The sequence below is a fragment of the Spermophilus citellus genome, assembly GCF_964194105.1.
Source record: "Spermophilus citellus genome assembly, chromosome: 13".
In the NCBI taxonomy this organism is placed as follows: Eukaryota; Metazoa; Chordata; class Mammalia; order Rodentia; family Sciuridae; genus Spermophilus; species Spermophilus citellus.
Genome location: NC_138193.1, coordinates 79,193,049 through 79,213,108, shown reverse-complemented (window position 1 = coordinate 79,213,108; position 20,060 = coordinate 79,193,049). Strand labels below are relative to the sequence as shown.

Sequence of the window (20,060 nt, the reverse complement as noted above, 5' to 3'; positions counted from 1 at the left end):
TTTACTACTATCCTACAAACTATGGGACTTGACTTGGCAGACACAAAAAGCAGAGGTTTCTTCTTCCACTTTCAAAGCACTGCAGCTCCCAGGTCGATCTCTTCCCGCCGTAGCCTTGCAGCTACAGCTGGGCCGCACCCCAGGCCTGGGCGCTCTCCGCCCCGCCCTTGCAGGTTCCCAGTCTCCCGGCTCGGGGCCGTTCCTCGCCCCGGCTCCCCGCGGAGGAAATTCTTCCCCAGCAGCCCAGGGCTCGCCTCACGTGACCAGCCGCCGCGGCGGCTTCCAGCGAGAGTTTAAAGGTTACGGAGAAATTAGCACGGACACCGCCACTCGCCCCCCGGAGGGCGCGCCCCGCTTTCCCGAAGCCCGGACGCCGGCTGTCAGCGCACTAATCGGACCCGGTGTGCCCCTCCGAGGCACGGACGGGGTCCAGCGTAAAAAGGAAAACACACTCTGTAATATAAACACACAAGCCGGGCCTGGCCGGGGTTCGACCAAGCTTTCTCTCGTCAAGTTTTCACACCCAGAGGGGTCCAGGACAGATCCCCAAGGGGAGAACGCTTCCCAAAGAAACGGAAGGGACAATAATCCCCTTTAAAAACTCACAGGAGCCTTTCGGTCCCTCTCTGTGCCCCTCCCCCACTGCCAGGGAGCTGAGCGTCCCGGGACAGAATGACAGGTCAACACTCGCAGGCTTCTCTGGCCGGCCACTGCCCCAGTAGGGTAGGCCTGGGGGAGGGGGGGTTCCCGAGTCCTCCGGGGGCAACGCGATCCCCGCCACTCCTCTCTCCCCAACTCTTAAAGAGTTGGCCGCAGCGTCCACGAAAGGTGCGCGGCCCGGTCCTCTCCCGGTGGAGACCCAAAACGACGTATCCATCCATCGCTCGGAGCTCCCGCTCCCGCACCCCCATGCTGCCACTCCCAGGGCTTCCACTCAGGGTTCCCTCCGGGCTCCCCCGCCCGCCGGCTCGACCCAGGCAGGCTGGCCCGCTCTTTGCTGTTCTCTCCTCCGCTCACTTTTCCCGTATTGCTCCCCCAACCGGCAAAACTTTCTATTTCCCTAAACACTGGCGCGCGCGCGCGCGCGTGCACACACACACATACACACACACACACACACTCACACACTGACGTCTTTTGCGCATTTCCTGCATTAGAGGGAGGGAGACTCGCTCGCACACCGACCGAGGGAGAAGAGACCGTGGGGGAGAGCGGGCTGGCGGGCAGCGAGCGAGCGGCAGGCGAGAGCTGGGACGCTGGGAGCGCGGCGGGAGGGCGCTGGCGCCCAGGAGGTGGGGCCGCGCCGAGTCGCAGTCCCGGCCCCGCCGCCGCGCTGCGCACCGCCGGGTGCCGGCCTGCGCCCCAATCCCGAACGGCTGCCACCCGACTCCTGAGCCCGCGCGACTGTACGATTCCGGTCTCCTGGCGCCTCCCGATCGCCGGCTGCGGCACGGCTCTGCTTCGATCAGAAGGCGGCGGCCGGGCTGGCTGTGTGGCTTGTGGATTTTTAAAAATTTGGCTCCGAGGAGGATCATTTCCTCTCGACATGCATCCCTCCGGATAGACTGCACATCCCTCGGTCCACCCCCCGCCCCGCGCGGTCAGAGGCAGGCGCTGGGTGGGCGAAGAGGATCCGGATTGAAATCTGCGCCCCCGGTTCTCGTCCCCGCCCCGTTCTACCGCCCCCTCCCCCTCCCGGAGTCGAAATTTCCCGGGGATTATGTTTCGGAAAGGTAGGTAAGCGCCGGGCGCGGCGCCCGCTTCCCGGCACCCGGACCCGAGAGCCAGCGAGGCGGCGAGGCAGCCCCCTCGGCTTGCGGTGGAGCCCACAGCTCGTCTTCTCTTCTGGAGGTGCCGCTGGTGGTAGGGGGGGAGAGACTTGCTCCAAACACGGACGTCTCCCGGCTCTCCCCCCCTCCCTGTTTTCCGTTAGGAACCCGGCGAGGAAATACATGCACTCGCTGAGAATCGCCGGCGCCCGGGCGCAACGCCACAAGGTGTAGGGAGTGAGTTGGGTGGAGCAAGAGGGGACCCAGGAGTCCCCGTGGCTCAGAGCGCCCGGGGTCTGTTCTTCATTCCGGCCTTCGGGGCGGACGGAGTGACCTCGGCCCCCACTCCCCGCCCCGACCATGGTAGTGTTCAATGGCCTTCTTAAGATCAAAATCTGTGAGGCCGTGAGCTTGAAGCCCACAGCCTGGTCGCTGCGCCATGCGGTGGGACCCCGGCCACAGACTTTCCTTCTCGACCCCTACATCGCCCTCAACGTGGACGACTCGCGCATCGGCCAAACCGCCACCAAACAGAAGACTAACAGCCCGGCCTGGCACGACGAGTTCGTCACGGATGTGTGCAATGGGCGCAAGATTGAGCTGGCGGTCTTTCACGATGCCCCCATCGGCTACGATGACTTCGTGGCCAACTGCACCATCCAGTTTGAGGAGCTGCTGCAAAACGGGAGCCGCCACTTCGAGGACTGGGTGAGTCCGGCCGCTCCCCTTACGGGAACCCGGCCCTGGGGTCCCGGGGAAAAGACTGGCTGCCTAGGCATTGGACATAGGTCTTCTCCGAAACTCAATTGGCGACTGGGGTGTGTGCATGTACGTCTCAGTTTCCTTGGAAGGGCACGTTTCACTTCGTAGCTGAGAAGAAACAGACTTTGGAGTGAGAGATGGGACATGAAAGGAGGGTATAGTCTTCTGCCGGCTCTGTGCCCTCCTGGCAGGGGGTACTGCAGGGGGCTTGCAAGTTGGGAGAGCACTGGGCCGCTGGTGCTGAAGGTTGACAGAGGACCTGGCGCCTTCCGCAGGCGCGTGGTGGGCTGGTTCGGAGCAATTGTGTGTGGGTGGGTCCCTCCGTCCTTGGAGAGGCACGTGGAGCTCAGACTGAAGGTTTCTTGCATGTCCTGGCTTTGTCCTGCTAGCCGAGTGAGGAGTTGCTTTTATTTTTCCCTCCAGAAGGAAGCTTGCTTGTTTCTATTCTACTGCATGTGTGGCTAGCTCATCTTCTGACATCAAAGAAAAAATGTGTTCTTCTCCAGGATGCCCCCTCTAGAGTCTCCAAACATCAGTGGAGCCCGTTTCGCCCAATTCATTGCCCATTCATCCAGAATGTTGTATTTTCATGGAAGTCAGTGCTTCGAAGCTTAAAGTTGTATTGCTTCTTGTTTGATTACCAAGATGCAGTAGCATAAAATAATAAAATACTATCTCTGAGACCGAGTTAATTGCTAATTGATTAAATAGTTCAATATTAGGCACTTGGAAATAGGTCTTGTCAATGTAAGCCAGATAGATGCAATCTTGGCACTTGGACAAGCAGAGAGAAGCAAGCTTATTTACTTTTTTTTTTCTTCTTCTTTGAAGCTCTTCCTGGAGCAAAAGGTGTTAAATTAGGAGATAAGTTTCTGTATTTGTTACATGTTTCCACTCAGGACAAGCATTGCTCTGGATGAATATGTTTTCAAGATTCTTTGGTTTACACAGAAAGAGTTACCTTAGACTCATGAAGAGATATGGAGGAATCACTTTCTACTGAAAAACAGCCAACTCCTGAATATCCTAGGGGCCAGAGGTTGCATATGAACCCCCTTGGCATGTCACCTTAATGTTTTTTTCAAGGACATAGGGTTTTAGGGGAAAATAGGAAAAAAAAAATTGCTCTTTTTCTGCTCTGGCTGTGATGTAGCCTGCTTGAAACCATGGTTACAGGGCTTACAGGGAAGCTCCAATTAGCCACACCAGTACAACCCTAGGAGATCTGCGGCTTCCACTTTGCAAAGCAGGCAAACCTTTATGGAGTCCAAGATAATTCAATGCATTTCATCCTACTGCATTTCATAGATGTTCTTCCCCTGGGCCCCCTCTCCGATTCCCCATTTTCTCTCTACATATGGCCGTGGTCCTTTTACTCCTGTAGGCAGTGCATGTTCCGGGTAGGGGGTGGGGGGCGCTGAAGGGATAAATAATTTTGGAAGCGACTTCAACACTCAAATCCTGCCTGTGGTGGTGAGGAGATTGAGGCCTTCTTGAAAATGTGCATCAAGGTGGGCAGTGAGCAGAGAGCAGGTCTATGTTCACAAAACAGGAATCAATTGGAGGGAGAGTGGCTCTGTGATGCTGGGGTCTGCCACAAACTTGAGGTGCATCAGGATACCCCCGCCTTATCAACACTTCTAGTAAAGCATGTATTGGGAACTCTCTGCTTGGTTGTCATTCTGTAAGGTTCTCGAATTTGTGCTGCATTTGGCTATAGACCAGATTGTCTAGTGCACAAGCAGGTGTTACAGACAAGGACATTGAGTTCCAGAGTAACTAAGTGGGTATCAAGGTCACATGGCCAGCACAGGTGGGTTGGAAGTTGGGCTGTTACCTCCTCTTGCTTATGGCTTGCCTAGAGGGGGACAGTCTGTCTAGCCTCCTCTATTTATTCTCTCTACAGATTCATGTGCTGTGTCCCTGACATTTTTATTGTGTGTGATAACTTAAAGTGCTTTCAAAATCATTATCTCTTTGCCTTATAGCAAGTGTGATATTGGATAGATTAAAATACTTGAGGCAGGCTGCTGTGGCTACTCTGGTTCCTCCAGACTGAACATGGGCTGCATGGGCAGAGGTGACTGGCCTTTAGAAACAGACACAAGTTGCATTTGGACTGATTCAGGCCACCTTTCCCATCCCCATCATCTAGGGTACACCCACAGAATCACATCTTTGGGTAGAATTTCCTGAACTCAGGCCTTTGTGCTCCTTAACTGGAAGGAATGAAGAGATCCACCATTTCTAGCATGTGGCTAAGAGGTCTGGCCTGAGGTTAGGGAGGTGGAGAGCAAGGAAAGGCGTCTGTCCATGTGGCAGATTATTTCATTTAGCTGCACTTTGAATTCCCATGTATTCCCTGAATTCCTGTCTTGTGCTCAGATCCCACCAGGGGAATTTAGCATTGTAGCTAATCCAGAGGTAGAAGAGGCCATGGGTTGCTCTTAATGGGCTTGCATGATACTAAGAGTAGATGCATATAGATACTTAAGTAGCAATTATGTTCCAATTGAGTGGTAGGTACCCTAAGTAGATTAAACAAATTCAAAAAGTAAGTGTTCTGGGAGAGCTGGAAGAATTCAGGATTCCTAGAAGGAGGCATGAAAAAGCAGGTAACATTTAAAGAAATGTCTGCAATTGGAGACGGTTTGCTGGGCATAGGTACCACTTCACTATAGGTGGAGAATATCTGTGGTTTGGATTGAAGAATGGACAAGCAGGGCTGAAACTGCACATACCTGTTAGGACCAAGCAGGACAAGGTTTCTCAGATTCGAGACTCATCTGAATAGCCTCTGTGCTCTTTTTAAATATTTTAACAAATTGATTATTTTCTTACTTAGTTTTTTCTTAGGCCTCACTATTCATCGTGAAATCACAGGTTTGGGTTTTGTAGCTGTAATTTTGCTTTGTTCATTTTAAAACAAATATGGCTATAAAGTAAAAGGAAAAGAAGTTCATCCCAGGTGCCTCTTGACATCATTAGTGACGTGGGGCCACAGTTTGAAACACCGAAGTAGGAGAAAGTTTTGAAAACCGAGGTGGATTCTAGAATGTTTAAAAGCCAGGCTGAGGTAATTATTCTTCACATAATGAGAAGACATCTCAGGTGAGATGACAAGAAGGTTGCTTTAGAGAAAGCTCATTACCAAGAGAAGGAAAGATTTTGTTGGTGCTTGAAGCTGAATCCATTATGACACGATTGCACTAGGTCGGGGTTTTCTAAGAACTAGATAATAATGCTACTCAGATTTAGGTGTGCATAAGAATCTCCGACCCCACCTTCACAGCTGTTGATTCCATGTTTTCGGACTATCACCAAGAGTCTGCATTTTTAGTGAGCTGTCCTTGGAATTCTGCTCAGACCCTGCCTACTGTGAGAAAGAGCAGGCTAGTATACAAAGTGTTTCTGTTTCAGATTTCTGAACTAGTCCATGGACGAGGCTTCTCTCAAAGTTATCCTGTGCCTGCTGATTCTGGGAGCTAGTCCTCTACCCCAAATGGGCCTGCTTCCCCTCTGGCCTATCCGATCCACTTGGGGAGATTCTTACAACACAAATGCCTGGGCACAGCCCTGGGTGTTCTGATTTTCATACTCTGGGAGGAGCCTGGGGACACGGGAGGTCATTAAACAGGCTTCCTGGTAAGTCTGATGGGGACCATACTACAGGTTGATATATATTGCTCAAGGGCATATCTCTTTAGGACATTTTTAGGGAAGTCTTAGGGGGTCTTGGAAAACCTCCAGCATCTTTTAGACAGAGTGAAGCTGGAAGGATCTGCAGAGGGTATTTTGCAAAGGCTGGGTATGGTCCATCCATGACCCCTTTATGGGCACCTATACCTTGAGTTTGTCTTCCAGTGGCTGAGAGACTATAGATCTCTCCCTTTTCTCTACTCTTATAATTTTTTTTCTATCTAATTCAGTATTGCTCCTCTTAGTTGTTAATAACTCCCTTAAGGGTTAGTTCTTGGCCCAATGCTATCACATACAGACTTCTGGCATTGGGGCCCAAGAGTTAAGGGTTTGAGATAGCCTTAGGTCTCCAGGGCAGTCAGGCCTTGTCTGTGTGCTCTGTTTTTTGTTATCTTTGACACCAAGAGGATTTAGTGAATAGTTGAGGCCCTCAATTCCTCAGTGGATCCATCTCCTTGGAATCAGTGAGTTGTAACTATATAGGTTGTCTCTACCATTCACTGGGTATATGACTTTAATCATGTGACTTAGGCCCTTTAAACTTGTTTCTTCATCTGCAAAATGGGAATTTAAGAGTTCTTACTCTTAGGCTTGAGGTGAGGATTACATAAGGAATCTTTGTAAACTTTAAGCAAAGGGTTTGGCCACAAAACGTTTTAGCAGTTTTATTAATATTTGAAGAGTTATGTGGGCATGTTCATAGATTTAGAATCTTAAATTGAACATATGGTCCAGTGAAAGATATTTTGCTCCTTGATTTGTGAATGTATTTACAAGAAAAGTCTTACATAGTCTAAAAATAAATTTAATTTAGTTACACTTAGCAAATTGCCTTTTTGAAAATAATCGAATTTCTTGAAATGAGGTTGCTTTGGAAGGTTCTAGGAATTGTGGTCGTTGCGGACAAAAGTTAATTATTTATTGAAGCTTATAAGTAATTGGAAGTAGGAATATTTTGGAGCCAGCATTTTTTATTTTACTGTACCAATTTCATCCAGTTTCAAGCATTTCAGTCCATTTCCAGTACTGTTAACTTTAAATTCCTAATTCTAGCCTGTACCCATCTTGGGACACTAGAACTCATATGTGGGGGTCTGCCTTCTCATCATTGCCATTTGATTATGTAAAGGGCATCTTGCACACAATGTGTCAATTATATACCTAATTTCCTGCTCCCCAATCTGAGCTAATCTTCCCCATATCAAGAAATGGCAACTCAATTCTTCCAGTTGCCCAGATCATCAGCCACGAAGAGCCATCCGTAATGCCTGTCATTCTCACCACCCATATCTAATCTGAGAGCAACATCTGTTGTGTCTAAATAGATTGAAATCTGATTATTTTTCCTGTCTCTGCTGATACCATTGTTGCCCAGGTGCTATCATCTTGCACCTGGATTATCTCAACTGCCTCCAAATTGGTTCTGCTTTGCCCCAACTTTGTCAGAAAATCCTTCAGAGGATAAACCTGAAGAGCGTAATCGGCAGGACCAACAGTCCGGCCTCTGGGTCCAGCCTCTCTGGCCCTATCACCTAGTGTCCTCACCCTGATCCTTCCTCTTTAGCCATGTTGGCCCACAGAACATTCTCATATACCTCAGTCTTTATGCTTTTCCATCTCATCCTTCTAGATTGTTCCTTCCCCAGATATCCTCATGGCTCAAGCCTTTATTCAAATATAAGGGATCTTCTGGAAGGCCTATCTAAAATTCCATCCTCTTCTAGAAGGTTTTATATGCTCCTTTTCAAGTTTGCTTTTTCTCCTTATCTCTCATTTCTATCTCATATACTACATATTTTTCTATTTGTCTTTATTTTGTATTTCTGACACCAGTACAGAAGTTCTAGTACGGGTTTTTATTCACTGCTGTCTTCTTGGCATCTAAAATAGTGCCTAGCATACCATTGAATGAATGAATTTAATGAAGTAAATGTGTGCCTAGTATCTACTGTGATCCAGCACTATGATAGATATTGGGGGCTTGGTAAAACAAAAGTTGTGTGTATGGCAAAATTCTTTCCACTGGGAAGCATAAAAACACAACAGAGTTGAGAAGACCAGCATGGTAAGCAGTTGAGTAGATTCCTTAAACAATTCCTCTGCACAGTTGAAAGAAGTAAACAGGAGGAAGAAAATGATATATAAAAAAGTCTGTGAGATCCCCAAAGACATCCTTGTGAGAGAATGTCCATGTGGCAATTTGCACTGAACCGAAGAATTTCTATCAAGTCCAGAGTTTCTTAAAGCAGGGATATGTGTCTTCTGGGTGTCCATGGCCTGTGCAAGGTGCTGTGGTTAGGAGAGAGAGAAAGAGCACACTTGTCCTCATTTGCCAAGTTTTAAATCAAGTTTCAATGGTCACCAGGGTTGTTAGATACAAAACCCGTTGTAGTTCGAAGCGACAAGAAATGAAATTTCAAATGGCAGCATCTGAACTCATTGAAGCCAGTTGCAGACAAACCTTGCAGGTTTCACTTAGCCTAAAAGAACTCCAGAGCAGGCCTGTAGTATTTTACATAAATAAAAGCTACATTTGGCAAAACACATTTGTCTCCAAGTTCCTCTGGGTATATATGGGCTTGTTAAGTAATTACAATCTATTATAATGCTAATCAGCAGGGCTGCACCTGTTTGGAATTTAGTTTTCTGGCAGAAACCATGTGAAATGGCCAAAAGTCTGTACTGCACTGAGAGAAACGAGAGGACTGGAACATACTGTTGTCAATGTAATTCACCTCCTTCCAAACAAAATTGAAACTCCAGAGGGGAATATGATTGAACTCCATACTGTAATGTCTGAGAGGAAGAGGATAAACTGGAGCCTGCCACCAAACCCAAGTACTGAAAGGAAATGGTGACCGCCCCTCTCCCCAACCCTTCCTGTCCCCTCTACCTCACCTTGAAGTCTCAGAGAGTTAGTTTAAAGCTAGAGAAAAGTCACCTTATTTGCCAGCAAGCAGTACACTCAATGAGCTCCTGCCCCCAGAAGTATTTAAGTTGCTGAGGCTGGCTTTGAACTTGCGATCCTCCTGCTTCAGCTTCCCAACCTGCTGGGATTACCGGAGTGTGCCACCACACCAGACCTGAGAAGTATTTAAGACCAAAAATGTAATCAGACTCAAGAAGGGGTTGGAAAGTCATAGTGAGTGAATATATAATTAATTATTGAGGGGGAAAAAAAGTCTTTGATTTTGCTTATGTTGTTCTCATATAGACATATGTTTATTTTCTCAGACTAGAGCATCTCTTGGAGCCAGTCCCTCTGCCCCATTCTCCAATCAGAGTCTGAGCTGCTCAGAAAGTCCACACAGCCCACTCCTTATTGGTTGGTTGAGTCAAAGGCTGCTTCTCTAGCTCGGTCTCTTGGAAGATCAAATAGGCAGCATTCTTTAATCTGACTGACCTAGACAGCGCTCTCAGAAGTTCATCATTTGGTACAGTGTTGAAAAGGAAGATGATGGGCCCCACAAAAGATCCTAGGCAGTGGACAGAGTGATGTATTCATTCATTGTGCTGGCCAGCTTTTCATTTCATTCAGCAAATATTTATTGAATACCATCTGTGCCAGGCACCAAGGCAAGGGAGGTAGTTTAGGCCAATGCTTCATCTTTTCTATTTTTTTACTTTAATGTTTTTTTGCAATGCTGGGGATCAAACAGGTACCAGGCAAGTTCTCTACCACTGAGGAGCTACATCCCCAGCCCAAGTCTAGTAGGAGACACAGTATTAATCAAGGAGTAACATAAATACTTGGAGTTCAGTTCTTTCAAAGCCCTAGGACACTTAGACCTTGCTTCTTTTTTTGTTGTTATTGTTGTACCAAGTATTGAACTCAGGGGCACTCAACCACTGAGCCACATTCCCAGCCCTGTTATGTATTTTATTTAGAGATAACTCTTATTGAGTTGCTTAGAGCCTTGCCTTTACTGAGGCTGGCTTTGAACTCTCTCTGGATCCTCCTGCCTCAGCCTCCTGAGCTGCTGGGATTACAGGTCTGCACCACTGGGCAGACCTTAGATCCCACATCTGTGAAATCAGAAGATAACATTGTCCAGATGCTGTGTTAAGTCACTGTTAACCATGACCCTGACTTAGCTCTCTGCACTCCACTTTTTGAACCTTGACTATCCTCAATCCAGCCCTTGATCATTTATCTTTCTTGTTCTTCCCAAAGCTGTCTTGTCTCCCCTGTAAAACTGCCAGCTTCTTTTTTTTATTTCTCTCCCCATCCTTCCCCATTGTTGTGATCAAAACCCACAAAGCTATTTTTAACAGCTTGCTTCTTTACCTGGTGTTCAAGATCCACAAAAAGTAAATTTAGTTTTTAAATGGAGCCTCTTTCTGTATCATTGAGCCATCAAGGATATTCTAAAAACAAATAAACAAACAAGCAGAATTTCTGGGATGCAAGGTTGATGAAGGTATCTCCCATCCTTCTACCTGCACTGATGATTCTCTCAACCAGTTTAGGTAGCTGAGAGAATCGTCCATCAGTTATCAAGGGTGGAACATACCATCAACCAGTGTTTGCCAGATTGCCTTTCAAAGGGTAGGAGCCATGATGTTTTTAGGTCTCTGAAACATCAGTTGAGATATGTTGAAGAATTAGATGTCCATTAGTATAGAAGAGGCTTCAAGATGGTCCATGGCAAAGGGATTATGCATCTCTGTAAGCCAGACGTTTCTCAGACATGTCTAATCATAAAACACTCTTATTTGTAAAACAATAAGAACTAGTGGTTTGAGGACTTTTTTTTTTTTTTTTTTTTTTTTTGTACTAGGGATTGAACCCAGGGCACTTTACTACTGAGCCACATCCTCAGTTCTTTTTATTTTTTTTCTTTTTATATTTTTGAGACAGGGTCTTCATAAGTTGCTTAGGGCCTCACTAAGTTGCTGAGGCTGGCTTTGAACTTGTGATCCTCCTGCCTCAGCCTCCCGAGCCACTGAGATTATAGGCCTGCACCACTGCACCCGGCTTGAGGACATATTTTGAGAAAAACATTATAATTATATAAAAGAAGAAATGGACTTTCCTCAAGTGTGTCACTTGGGAAATAAAGATTTACACCTTTTATTAAATAGTGAACTCGAGGAGCTATGGGAATTCAGGGGAGAGGGGTGATTAGTGTAGCTTTTGCTAGTTGACAGAGCCTTCTTAGTAAGATTTTGATTCAGGCCCTGAAGAAAATGGGATCTAACTAGACAAAGAAGGGAGCCCCGATAAATTAGAAGAGCATAAAAAATGTTAGATAGGTTTTTTTTTTTTTTTTTTTAGCATTACAGTAGGAACACAGTAACAACAACAAAATCCTCACAATGAAAACCAAGTTATCTAAAGAGGGGGAACAGTGGACAGAATGGATATTCATTCATTAATCTATTCTTCCATCTACCAGCCAGCCACTTAAAGTCAACCATTCAGTAAAAATGTATTGGATACTTTCTGAGTTCTAGGAACTTTTCTTAGGACAAAATGTTAAACAGAATCACTTATAATATTTTAAATTCTTAGTTATTAAGGAATCTGAGAGCTAACTTTAGTCTCTCATGCTGCATTTCCAGCTTATTTCTTTTGTTTATTTCTTTTTTTTTATTATTTTATTGTTGGTTGTTCAAAACATTACATAGTTCTTAATATACCATATTTCACAGATTGATTCAAGTGGGTTATGAACTCCCATTTTTACCCCGTATACAGATTGCTGTGTCACATCAGTTACATTTCCATTGATTTACAAATTGCCTTTCTAGTGACTGATGTATTCTGCTGTCTATCCCATTCTCCACTGTCCCCTCACCCCTTCCCTCCCCTCCCCTTCTCTCTCTCCATCCCCTCTACTATAAATCGTTTCTTCCACTTATATAATTTTTCTCCTACTCCTCCTTTCCTCGTATATGTAATTGTGTATAACCCTGAGGCTCACCTTCCAATTCCATGCAATTTCCCTTAACTCTCACTTTCCCTCCCGCCTATCATCCCTGTTTAATGTTATTCTTCTTCTCCAGCTCTTCGTCTCTACCCTGACCTTGGTTACTCCCCTTATATCAAAGAAGACATTTGACATTTGTTTTTTAAGGATTGGCTAGCTTCACTTAGCATAATCTGCTCTAATGCCATCCATTTCCCTCCAAATTCTATGATTTTGTCATTTCTTATTGCAGAGTAATACTCCATTGTGTATAAATGCCACATTTTTAATCCATTCATCTATTGAAGGGCTTCTAGGTTGGTTCCACAATCTTGCTATCGTGAATTGTGCTGCTATGAACATCGATATAGCAGTGTCCCTGTAGCATGCTCTTGTTAGGTCTTTAGGGAATAGACCGAGAAGGGGAATAGCTGGGTCAAATGGTGGTTCCATTCCCAGCTTTCCAAGAAATCTCCATACTGCTTTCCAAATTGGCTGCACCATTTTGCAGTCCCACCAACAATGAACAAGTGTACCCATTTCCCCGCATCCTCGCCAGCACTTGTTGTTATTGGACTTCTTAATGGCTGCCAATCTTACTGGAGTGAGATGGTATCTTAGGGTGGTTTTGATTTGCATTTCTCTGACTGCTAGCGATGTTGAGCATTTTTTCATGTACTTGTTGATTGATTGTATGTCCTCCTCTGGGAAGTGTCTGTTCAGGTCCTTGGCCCATTTGTTGATTGGGTTATTTGTTATCTTATTATCTAATTTTTTGAGTTCTTTGTATACTCTGGATATTAGGGCTTTATCTGAAGTGTGTGGGGTAAAGATTTGTTCCCAGGATGTAGGCTCCCTGTTTATCTCTCTTATTGTTTCTTTTGTTGAGAGAAAACTTTTTAGTTTGAGTAAGTCCCATTTGTTGATTCTGGTTGTTAACTCTTGCGCTATGGGTGTCCTATTGAGGAATTTGGGGCCTGACCCCACAGTATGTAGATCATAGCCGACTTTTTCTTCTATCAGACGCCGTGTCTCTGATTTAATATCGAGCTCCTTGATCCATTTTGAGTTAACTTTTGTGCATGGCGAGAGAAAGGGATTCAGTTTCATTTTGATGCAAATGGATTTCCAGTTTTCCCAGCACCATTTGTTGAAGATGCTATCCTTCCTCCATTGCATGCTTTTAGCCCCTTTATCAAATATAAGATAGTTGTAGTTTTGCAGATTGGTTACTGTGTCTTCTATTCTGTACCATTGTTGTTTATTTCTTAATAGGCCTTATAGGGTTGGAGAATAAGTTTGGAGAGTATCCTTCATATAATTGAAGAGTAGTTTGTCTAAATTCCTGAACCTAATGAAAGTACTATGACTTTGGAATTAGTCAATCCTAGATTTGAATTCTAGTTTTATAAGTCTTGACTATATGATATTGGGCAAATTATTTGATCTATATGTAAAATGGTAATGATAACTATCTTGTAGTATTATTGCAGTATTAGATAAAATGTGAAAATACTTGGCACATAGCAAGTTCTAAATATGGCAACTAATTCTTATTGGTAATGATCTGTGTATTATATTTATCTGAGATACAGGTAAAAATTGTGCTTCTGTCTGAAGATTTTGATCATGATATCCAACAGAGGAGTTGACAGCAACACCTTTTCCAGTCTTGACTTCCCTCCCCCTCTAAAATGAGCGTGGGACGAATTGGGCTTGCTGACTTCTAAGAGTGCAGGACTGGAGTTCCACATTGGCCTCCTTAGGCAGCTCCCCCACCCCAGGGTGGGAGGAAAGGGGATTGGGATTAGGTGTCCTGGGCTTGCTTCCCTTGCAGGGGATAGACTGAGTCTAATGCATTTTTCTCTCTTGCATTTTAAAAAGCTGAGACATTGTTGTATTTTGACGTGATCATCACTTAAGTTAGCTTGTGAGCCTAGACTGAGGTTTGAGGCTTTTAAATTTTTTTTACAGCCTGTTTGCTGTGGTCCAGGTGTATGTCCCATTTCTTACCATGTGTCTCTTATGTAAGCCCAACCTTTAGTGCAGTGCACACCAATTGTTCTGTTGTCCCGGCCCAAATTTGGGCAGTGTGCAGAGATGCTCCATTTGGAGAGCAAGATTTTGCTTTTGACCACAGTGTCGAATTGCTGAAGGAGTAACAACTGAGGAACAGCCAGACTTTTGAAAAGATTACTAAGGAACCAGACATTTACTTGCTAATTGTCTGTGAAGACCCTTAATCTTTAAGCTCAGATTTCAGTTTAGATAATTTGCATTTAAATAACAAAAATAAATGTAGCAAATAGCTCTTTTAACCTTTATCAAGGATCTCTTCTTAGGAATTGCTTTTTCTTCTCTTCAACCATATGAAATCCATTTCTTCCTTCTAAACTTTCTTCAGTACTCATCCAGGAATATGAGGTCTGGCTCGTCAGTTTTGCAACTCTGAGACTTCGAGAAAATTCTCTTAACCTCCATGAACTTTTGTTTTCTAACTTATGAGAAGGGTTAATACTCGTTGTCCTTCAAAGCTTGTGGAGCTGCTGCAAGGATGGGATGAGATGCACACCGGTGACAGTGCCTGGCCATTTAGCAGGGACTTTGTGCTGCCTTGATGAGCCACTGTGAGCATGGGTGACTCACCATATCCTGAAGTAGATAACAGAGATTTGGCGTTGGTACCCCACCTCCTTTGCATGTGTCCTTTATTCCTCTGTGACATCCATCCTATTTTTCTCAGAGGTATCCTGAGTCTAGAGAATGAAATGCAAGATGCCCAGTTACATTCGAATTTCAGATGAATAATGAATACTCTTCTTTCTTCTTTTTTATTATAGATATGATCTAAATATTGCATATACTAAAACAGTATGTGTCGTTTATCTATAATTTCAATTTAACTGGGAGCCCTGTATTTTAATTTGCTGTAATGGGTGATCTGGGCCTCTGTCTTCCATAATCCTGTTAATGAAATGTGACCAGGAGTGAATCTTCTTGTCATCCTGTCCCTCTGAGAGCCTCTTATAGAAAGAATTCCAGCGTTAACCAAAAATAAGGAACATGTTTTTTGATCAGGGGCCCCTTTCTGGAACCCCAATGTCATAGAGGAGACATCACGCCTTTATGTCCAGAGTTCTTCGCACCTTGTGAGCCTATGATACACCACAGGACTCCTCACCTCTGCTCCTGTCATGGGGACTCTTAGGCTTCTGCTTGCTGAAGGTGCACAGTCCTGACTGTTTAGCTGTTTCAAAATACATTTTCTTCATTTTAGAAATGAACATTTAACTTAAGTTCTAGGTGCCCGAGTACTAAGTCATGGCGACAGTCATGGCTTTCAGTCTGGTTTCCCAGGGGATTTGTGTAAGAGCTGTGCTGGGATCATGGCACTAAATACCCTTCCGAGGTGCTCAGAACCCACAGTTGTCTCCTGCTCGGCCTGACAGCCTGCGGAACAGAGGCCAGCCTCCTTATCCTGTCAGACCTCAGGGCCCCAAAGGGGCCCATGCCCACCTTCCATTCTCTGCCCAGAGAGTCCCTCAGCCTTGGGGTCAGTGACCTCTTCCATGAGGGCTTGTTTTGTCTGTCACACTAAACTGCTTCCTTTCCCCTCTGTGTGCTCTGCTCCCCACGTACCTATTCCTGGAATACTCCTGCCACCCAGCCAGTTCTTCCTCTATCTGGGCAATCATTTCCAGAATGCTCCAGGCTATAGCTCTTTTGGCCTTTGGAATGGCAGGAACATTTACTACTCCTAGCCTCCATTTCAAATAACTGATATCTGTTGTTTATGATCAGACACTTCCTCTCTGCTCTCTAGCAGAGACAAAAAAAAAAAAAAGTCCCCCAGCAGTAAAACCTCCTGCCTTTTTGTGTGAACACCAGACATATTGCTTTTCATGTAATAGATAATGGATTGGTTAAACAAAAATTTTATCATTAAATGATAAATAATATTGACCTAGGTATTTGTGCTGAGGTGTTCTTTCATAATGAAGTAGAATGTAGTATTTTTAAAAATTATATCCACATGTGTATGCATGCAGATGTGTGTGTGTATGTGTGTGTGTGTGTGTGTGTGCACGCGTGTATGCATGTATGCACACTTAAAGGTGACAAAATGATGCAGCACAGCCATCAGATGTTGAGACAGATGGCATGATGGTTAGGTGTGAGGGCTTTGCATTAGGGGATGTGAGTTCTAATCCTGTATTCCTCCACTGAGCCAGTTGTGAGATCTTTTGACAAATGAGTAACCTCTGGGCCTTTATTTCTTCATTTGTAAAGCAAAGCCAGTAATATCTATCCAAATGTGCTGTTTGAAATAAATAATACAATGCCTATAAAGTACTTAGAAAAATGCTTATCACATGGTGTTACAAAAATGTTAGTTATTATTATTCTATTGTAAAGAATAAATTGTAGCTCATATACTTTAGAGCTGATTATGCTATAAGAGAGTCCATTTGATTTAATTCTATGTGTTCAAGGGTCACTTGGGGTTATGGGTTGCTTTTCATCCCAGGGATACGTCTTAGACAGATGGTAGGTCTCATTATAATGAGTTACATAGGAAATGGCTGTAGTCTGCCAAGTTTGTATTTGCTGCCGCTTTCCAGCATTTATAGGCCACTATATATTCACAAAGTGCCGCATTCACAGTTTGCTTGTTTGTTTTTTACGGGCATGGCTCTACCACTAATGATCTATGTGACCTTGGGGAAGAAACTAACCTCTCTGAGTTTTTCTTTCCTGTAAAATGGGAATAGTCTTATTGACTTAGCTTACCTCATTAGGTTGTGAGACTCAATTAATAAACCTCTGAAAAGGGAAGCATGCCACACACATATAAGTAATGAGGATGACTGGCTTTGGGATTCAGGGAGGGAGATGGCCTTTTCATCCAAAGTGTAAAAGTGGGAGAACTGGGGCTAGAGTCTGTCTCTTGGGAGGGACTAGAGTAGGACTCAGACTAATGTCTTCAAGTCCTTGATAATGGGACTGCCAAGTAGTCTGTTTCTCTCTTTCAGGTTGTTGGTTGTTGGGGCTGAAGATTTAAGATTTGTTTCTAGGCAACTGATGTCTTAAAAGCCCACCCTCCATGCAAGAGGACAGGACTTTCTCTTTACTTCCTTATCCCTACTTGGCTCAAAGTTTTTCTTTATCACGGCTTATCATATGACTATGTACAGACACCCTAAAGCCAGCTATTTTAAGGGAAAAGGGGAGGAAGACAGATAAGACAGTGATTCAGAAACAAGCAGGAAAGTGGAGTCATGTGGCTGTCTCCTTGTTGGGGGATTCACAGCACTGCTTTAGACTGAGAAGGCGTCTTACCACCGGCCAGTCCAGGGCCCATCCAAATGGGTTTCAAAGCCCAGAGGGCGTGCCCTCCACTAGTGCCATCTCTGTCCAGCCTCATTAGCACGGTGCTGTGTTCTCCTGCTCTCTGTGGAGGCTGGGGTCCTGCTCTTTTCCTGCCTCCACACTAGGTATAGTGGGACTCCAGAGGAAGTGCCCTGGAGCCTGCTCCCAAGGAGCAGAAGGGGAGAACTGTTCCCTTGAAAAGATGGGTCTCATCAGTTTCAGGGAGAGTGAGGGGAAATTGGATGTGGTCCTCCTCTGTTGGTTGAAGAAAAAATTGGTGGCACCATTTTTGGAAAGCAACCTGGCAGGTGGTAGCTGAAAAAATTAAAATGCATATAATTAAGATGATCAATTTCATTTTTAGAATCCACTGTGCGTGCTCGCGTGCATGCGTGTGTGTATCTGTGTGTGTGTGTGTGTGTGTAAGATACACTAATATTACTTAAGATGAAGATGTACCTGTCTTTGCAGGTGAAAGAGGTAGTCCTGTTGAGAGCCCCACACCCAGTAAGGCTTCCAACTGTCTTCTCTGATGGGTTTTGGATTTTAGGCATATGAGCATCATTTGACCCTTTCCAAATTTAAATTGACTAAGATCTTTTAGAATTTATATGCTTTTTGCACAGGCTTAATTATTATTATTTAAAAAAAATTTTGGGGGGGTTGCAGATGGACGCAATACCTTTATTTATTTATTTATTTTTATGAGGCACTGAGGATTGAACCCAGTGCCTCACACGTGCTAGGCAAGCGCTCTACCACTGAACTACAGCCCCAGCCCCTTAATTATTATTATTATTTTTTGAAGGGGAAAAGACATAAAAAAAGAGAAGGTACATTTTAACTATAGCTTTGTCTTTTCGAACTATGGATCAGGAATCCTCAGTTGTCATGAAATCAAATAGATATTCTCTCTTTGGTGCTGGTGACCTAACCCAGGGCCTTGCACATACTAAGCAGGTTCTTACCACTGAACTAACATCCCAGCCCTAATTAAGTAGATCTTAAATAATATTTTTTTGGGGGGTGGGGGCTATCAGGGATTGAACTCAGGGCCACTCAACCTCTAAGCCACATCCCCAGCCTATTTTGTATTTTATTTAGAGACAGGGTCTCACTGAATTGATTAGCACCTTGCTTTTGTTTGCTGAGGCTGGCTTTGAACTCATGATCTTCCTGTCTCAGCCTCCTAAGCTGCTGGGATCACAGGCATTCGCCCAACTTAAATAGCAATTTTAAATATGGAAATAGAACACTTGGATACAGTAAGGGTAAATATTGCTTTATTTTTTTATTGGTTGTTCAAAACATTACATAGTTCTTGATATATCATATTTCACACTTTGATTCAAGTGGGTTATGAACTCCCATTTTTACCCCGTATACAGATTGCAGAGTCACATCAGTTACACTTCCACTGATTTACATATTGACATACTCATGTCTGTTGTATTCTGCTGCCATTCCTATCCTCTACTATCCCCCCTCCCCTCCCCTCCCCTCACCTCCCCTCCCCTCCCCTCTTCTCTTTCTACCCCCTCTACTGTAATTCATTTCTCCCCCTTGTATTATTTTTCCCTTTCCCCTCACTTCCTCTTGTATGTAATTTTGCATAACCCTAAGGGTCTCCTTCCATTTCCAAGCAATTTCCCTTCTCTCTCCCTGTCCCTCCCACCTCTCATCCCTGTTTAATGTTAGTCATCTTCTCATGGTCTTCTTCCCTACTCTGTTCTTAGTTATTCTCCTTATATCAAAGAAGACATTTGGCATTTGTTTTTTAGGGATTGGCTAGCTTCACTTAGCATAATCTGCTCTAATGCCATCCATTTCCCTCCAAATTCTATAATTTTGTCATTTTTTAATGCAGAGTAATACTCCATTGTGTATAAATGCCACATTTTTTTTATCCATTCGTCTATTGAAGGGCATCTAGGTTGCTTCCACAGTCTTGCTATTGTGAATTGTACTGCTATGAACATCGATGTAGCAGTGTCCCTGTAGCATGCTGTTTTTAGGTCTTTAGGGAATAGACCCAGAAGGGGAATAGCTGGATCAAATGGTGGTTCCATTCCCAGCTTTCCAAGAAATCTCCATACTGCTTTCCAAATTGGTTGCACCAATTTGCAGTCCCACCAACAATGTACAAGTGTACCCTTTTCCCCACATCCTCGCCAGCACTTGTTGTTGTTTGACTTCATAATGGCTGCCAATCTTACTGGAGTGAGATGATATCTTAGGGTGGTTTTGATTTGCATTTCTCTGACTGCTAGCGATGGTGAGCATTTTTTCATGTACTTGTTGATTGATTGTATGTCCTCCTCTGAGAAGTGTCTGTTTAGGTCCTTGGCCCATTTGTTGATTGGGTTATTTGTTATCTTATTGTCTAATTTTTTGAGTTCTTTATATACTCTGGATATTAGGGCTCTATCTGAAGTGTGAGGAGTAAAGATTTGTTCCCATGATGTAGGCTCCCTATTTACCTCTCTTATTGTTTCTTTTGCTGAGAAAAAACTTTTTAGTTTGAGCAAGTCTCATTTGTTGATTATAG

At 44.4% G+C, this 20,060-nt stretch overlaps 1 protein-coding gene across 1 annotated transcript in view; it reads left to right on the top strand.

Moving 5' to 3' along the window:
* Positions 1–1,129: 1,129 nt before the first annotated feature.
* PRKCE (protein kinase C epsilon) overlaps positions 1,130–20,060 on the top strand; it is a 480,838-nt gene continuing 461,907 nt past the window's right edge. Inside the window, exon 1 of the mRNA XM_081265157.1 lies at positions 1,130–2,477. Coding sequence (XP_081121283.1) covers positions 2,130–2,477 — 348 coding nt within the window. The 5' untranslated portion in view covers positions 1,130–2,129. The remainder of the gene's footprint in view (positions 2,478–20,060) is intronic.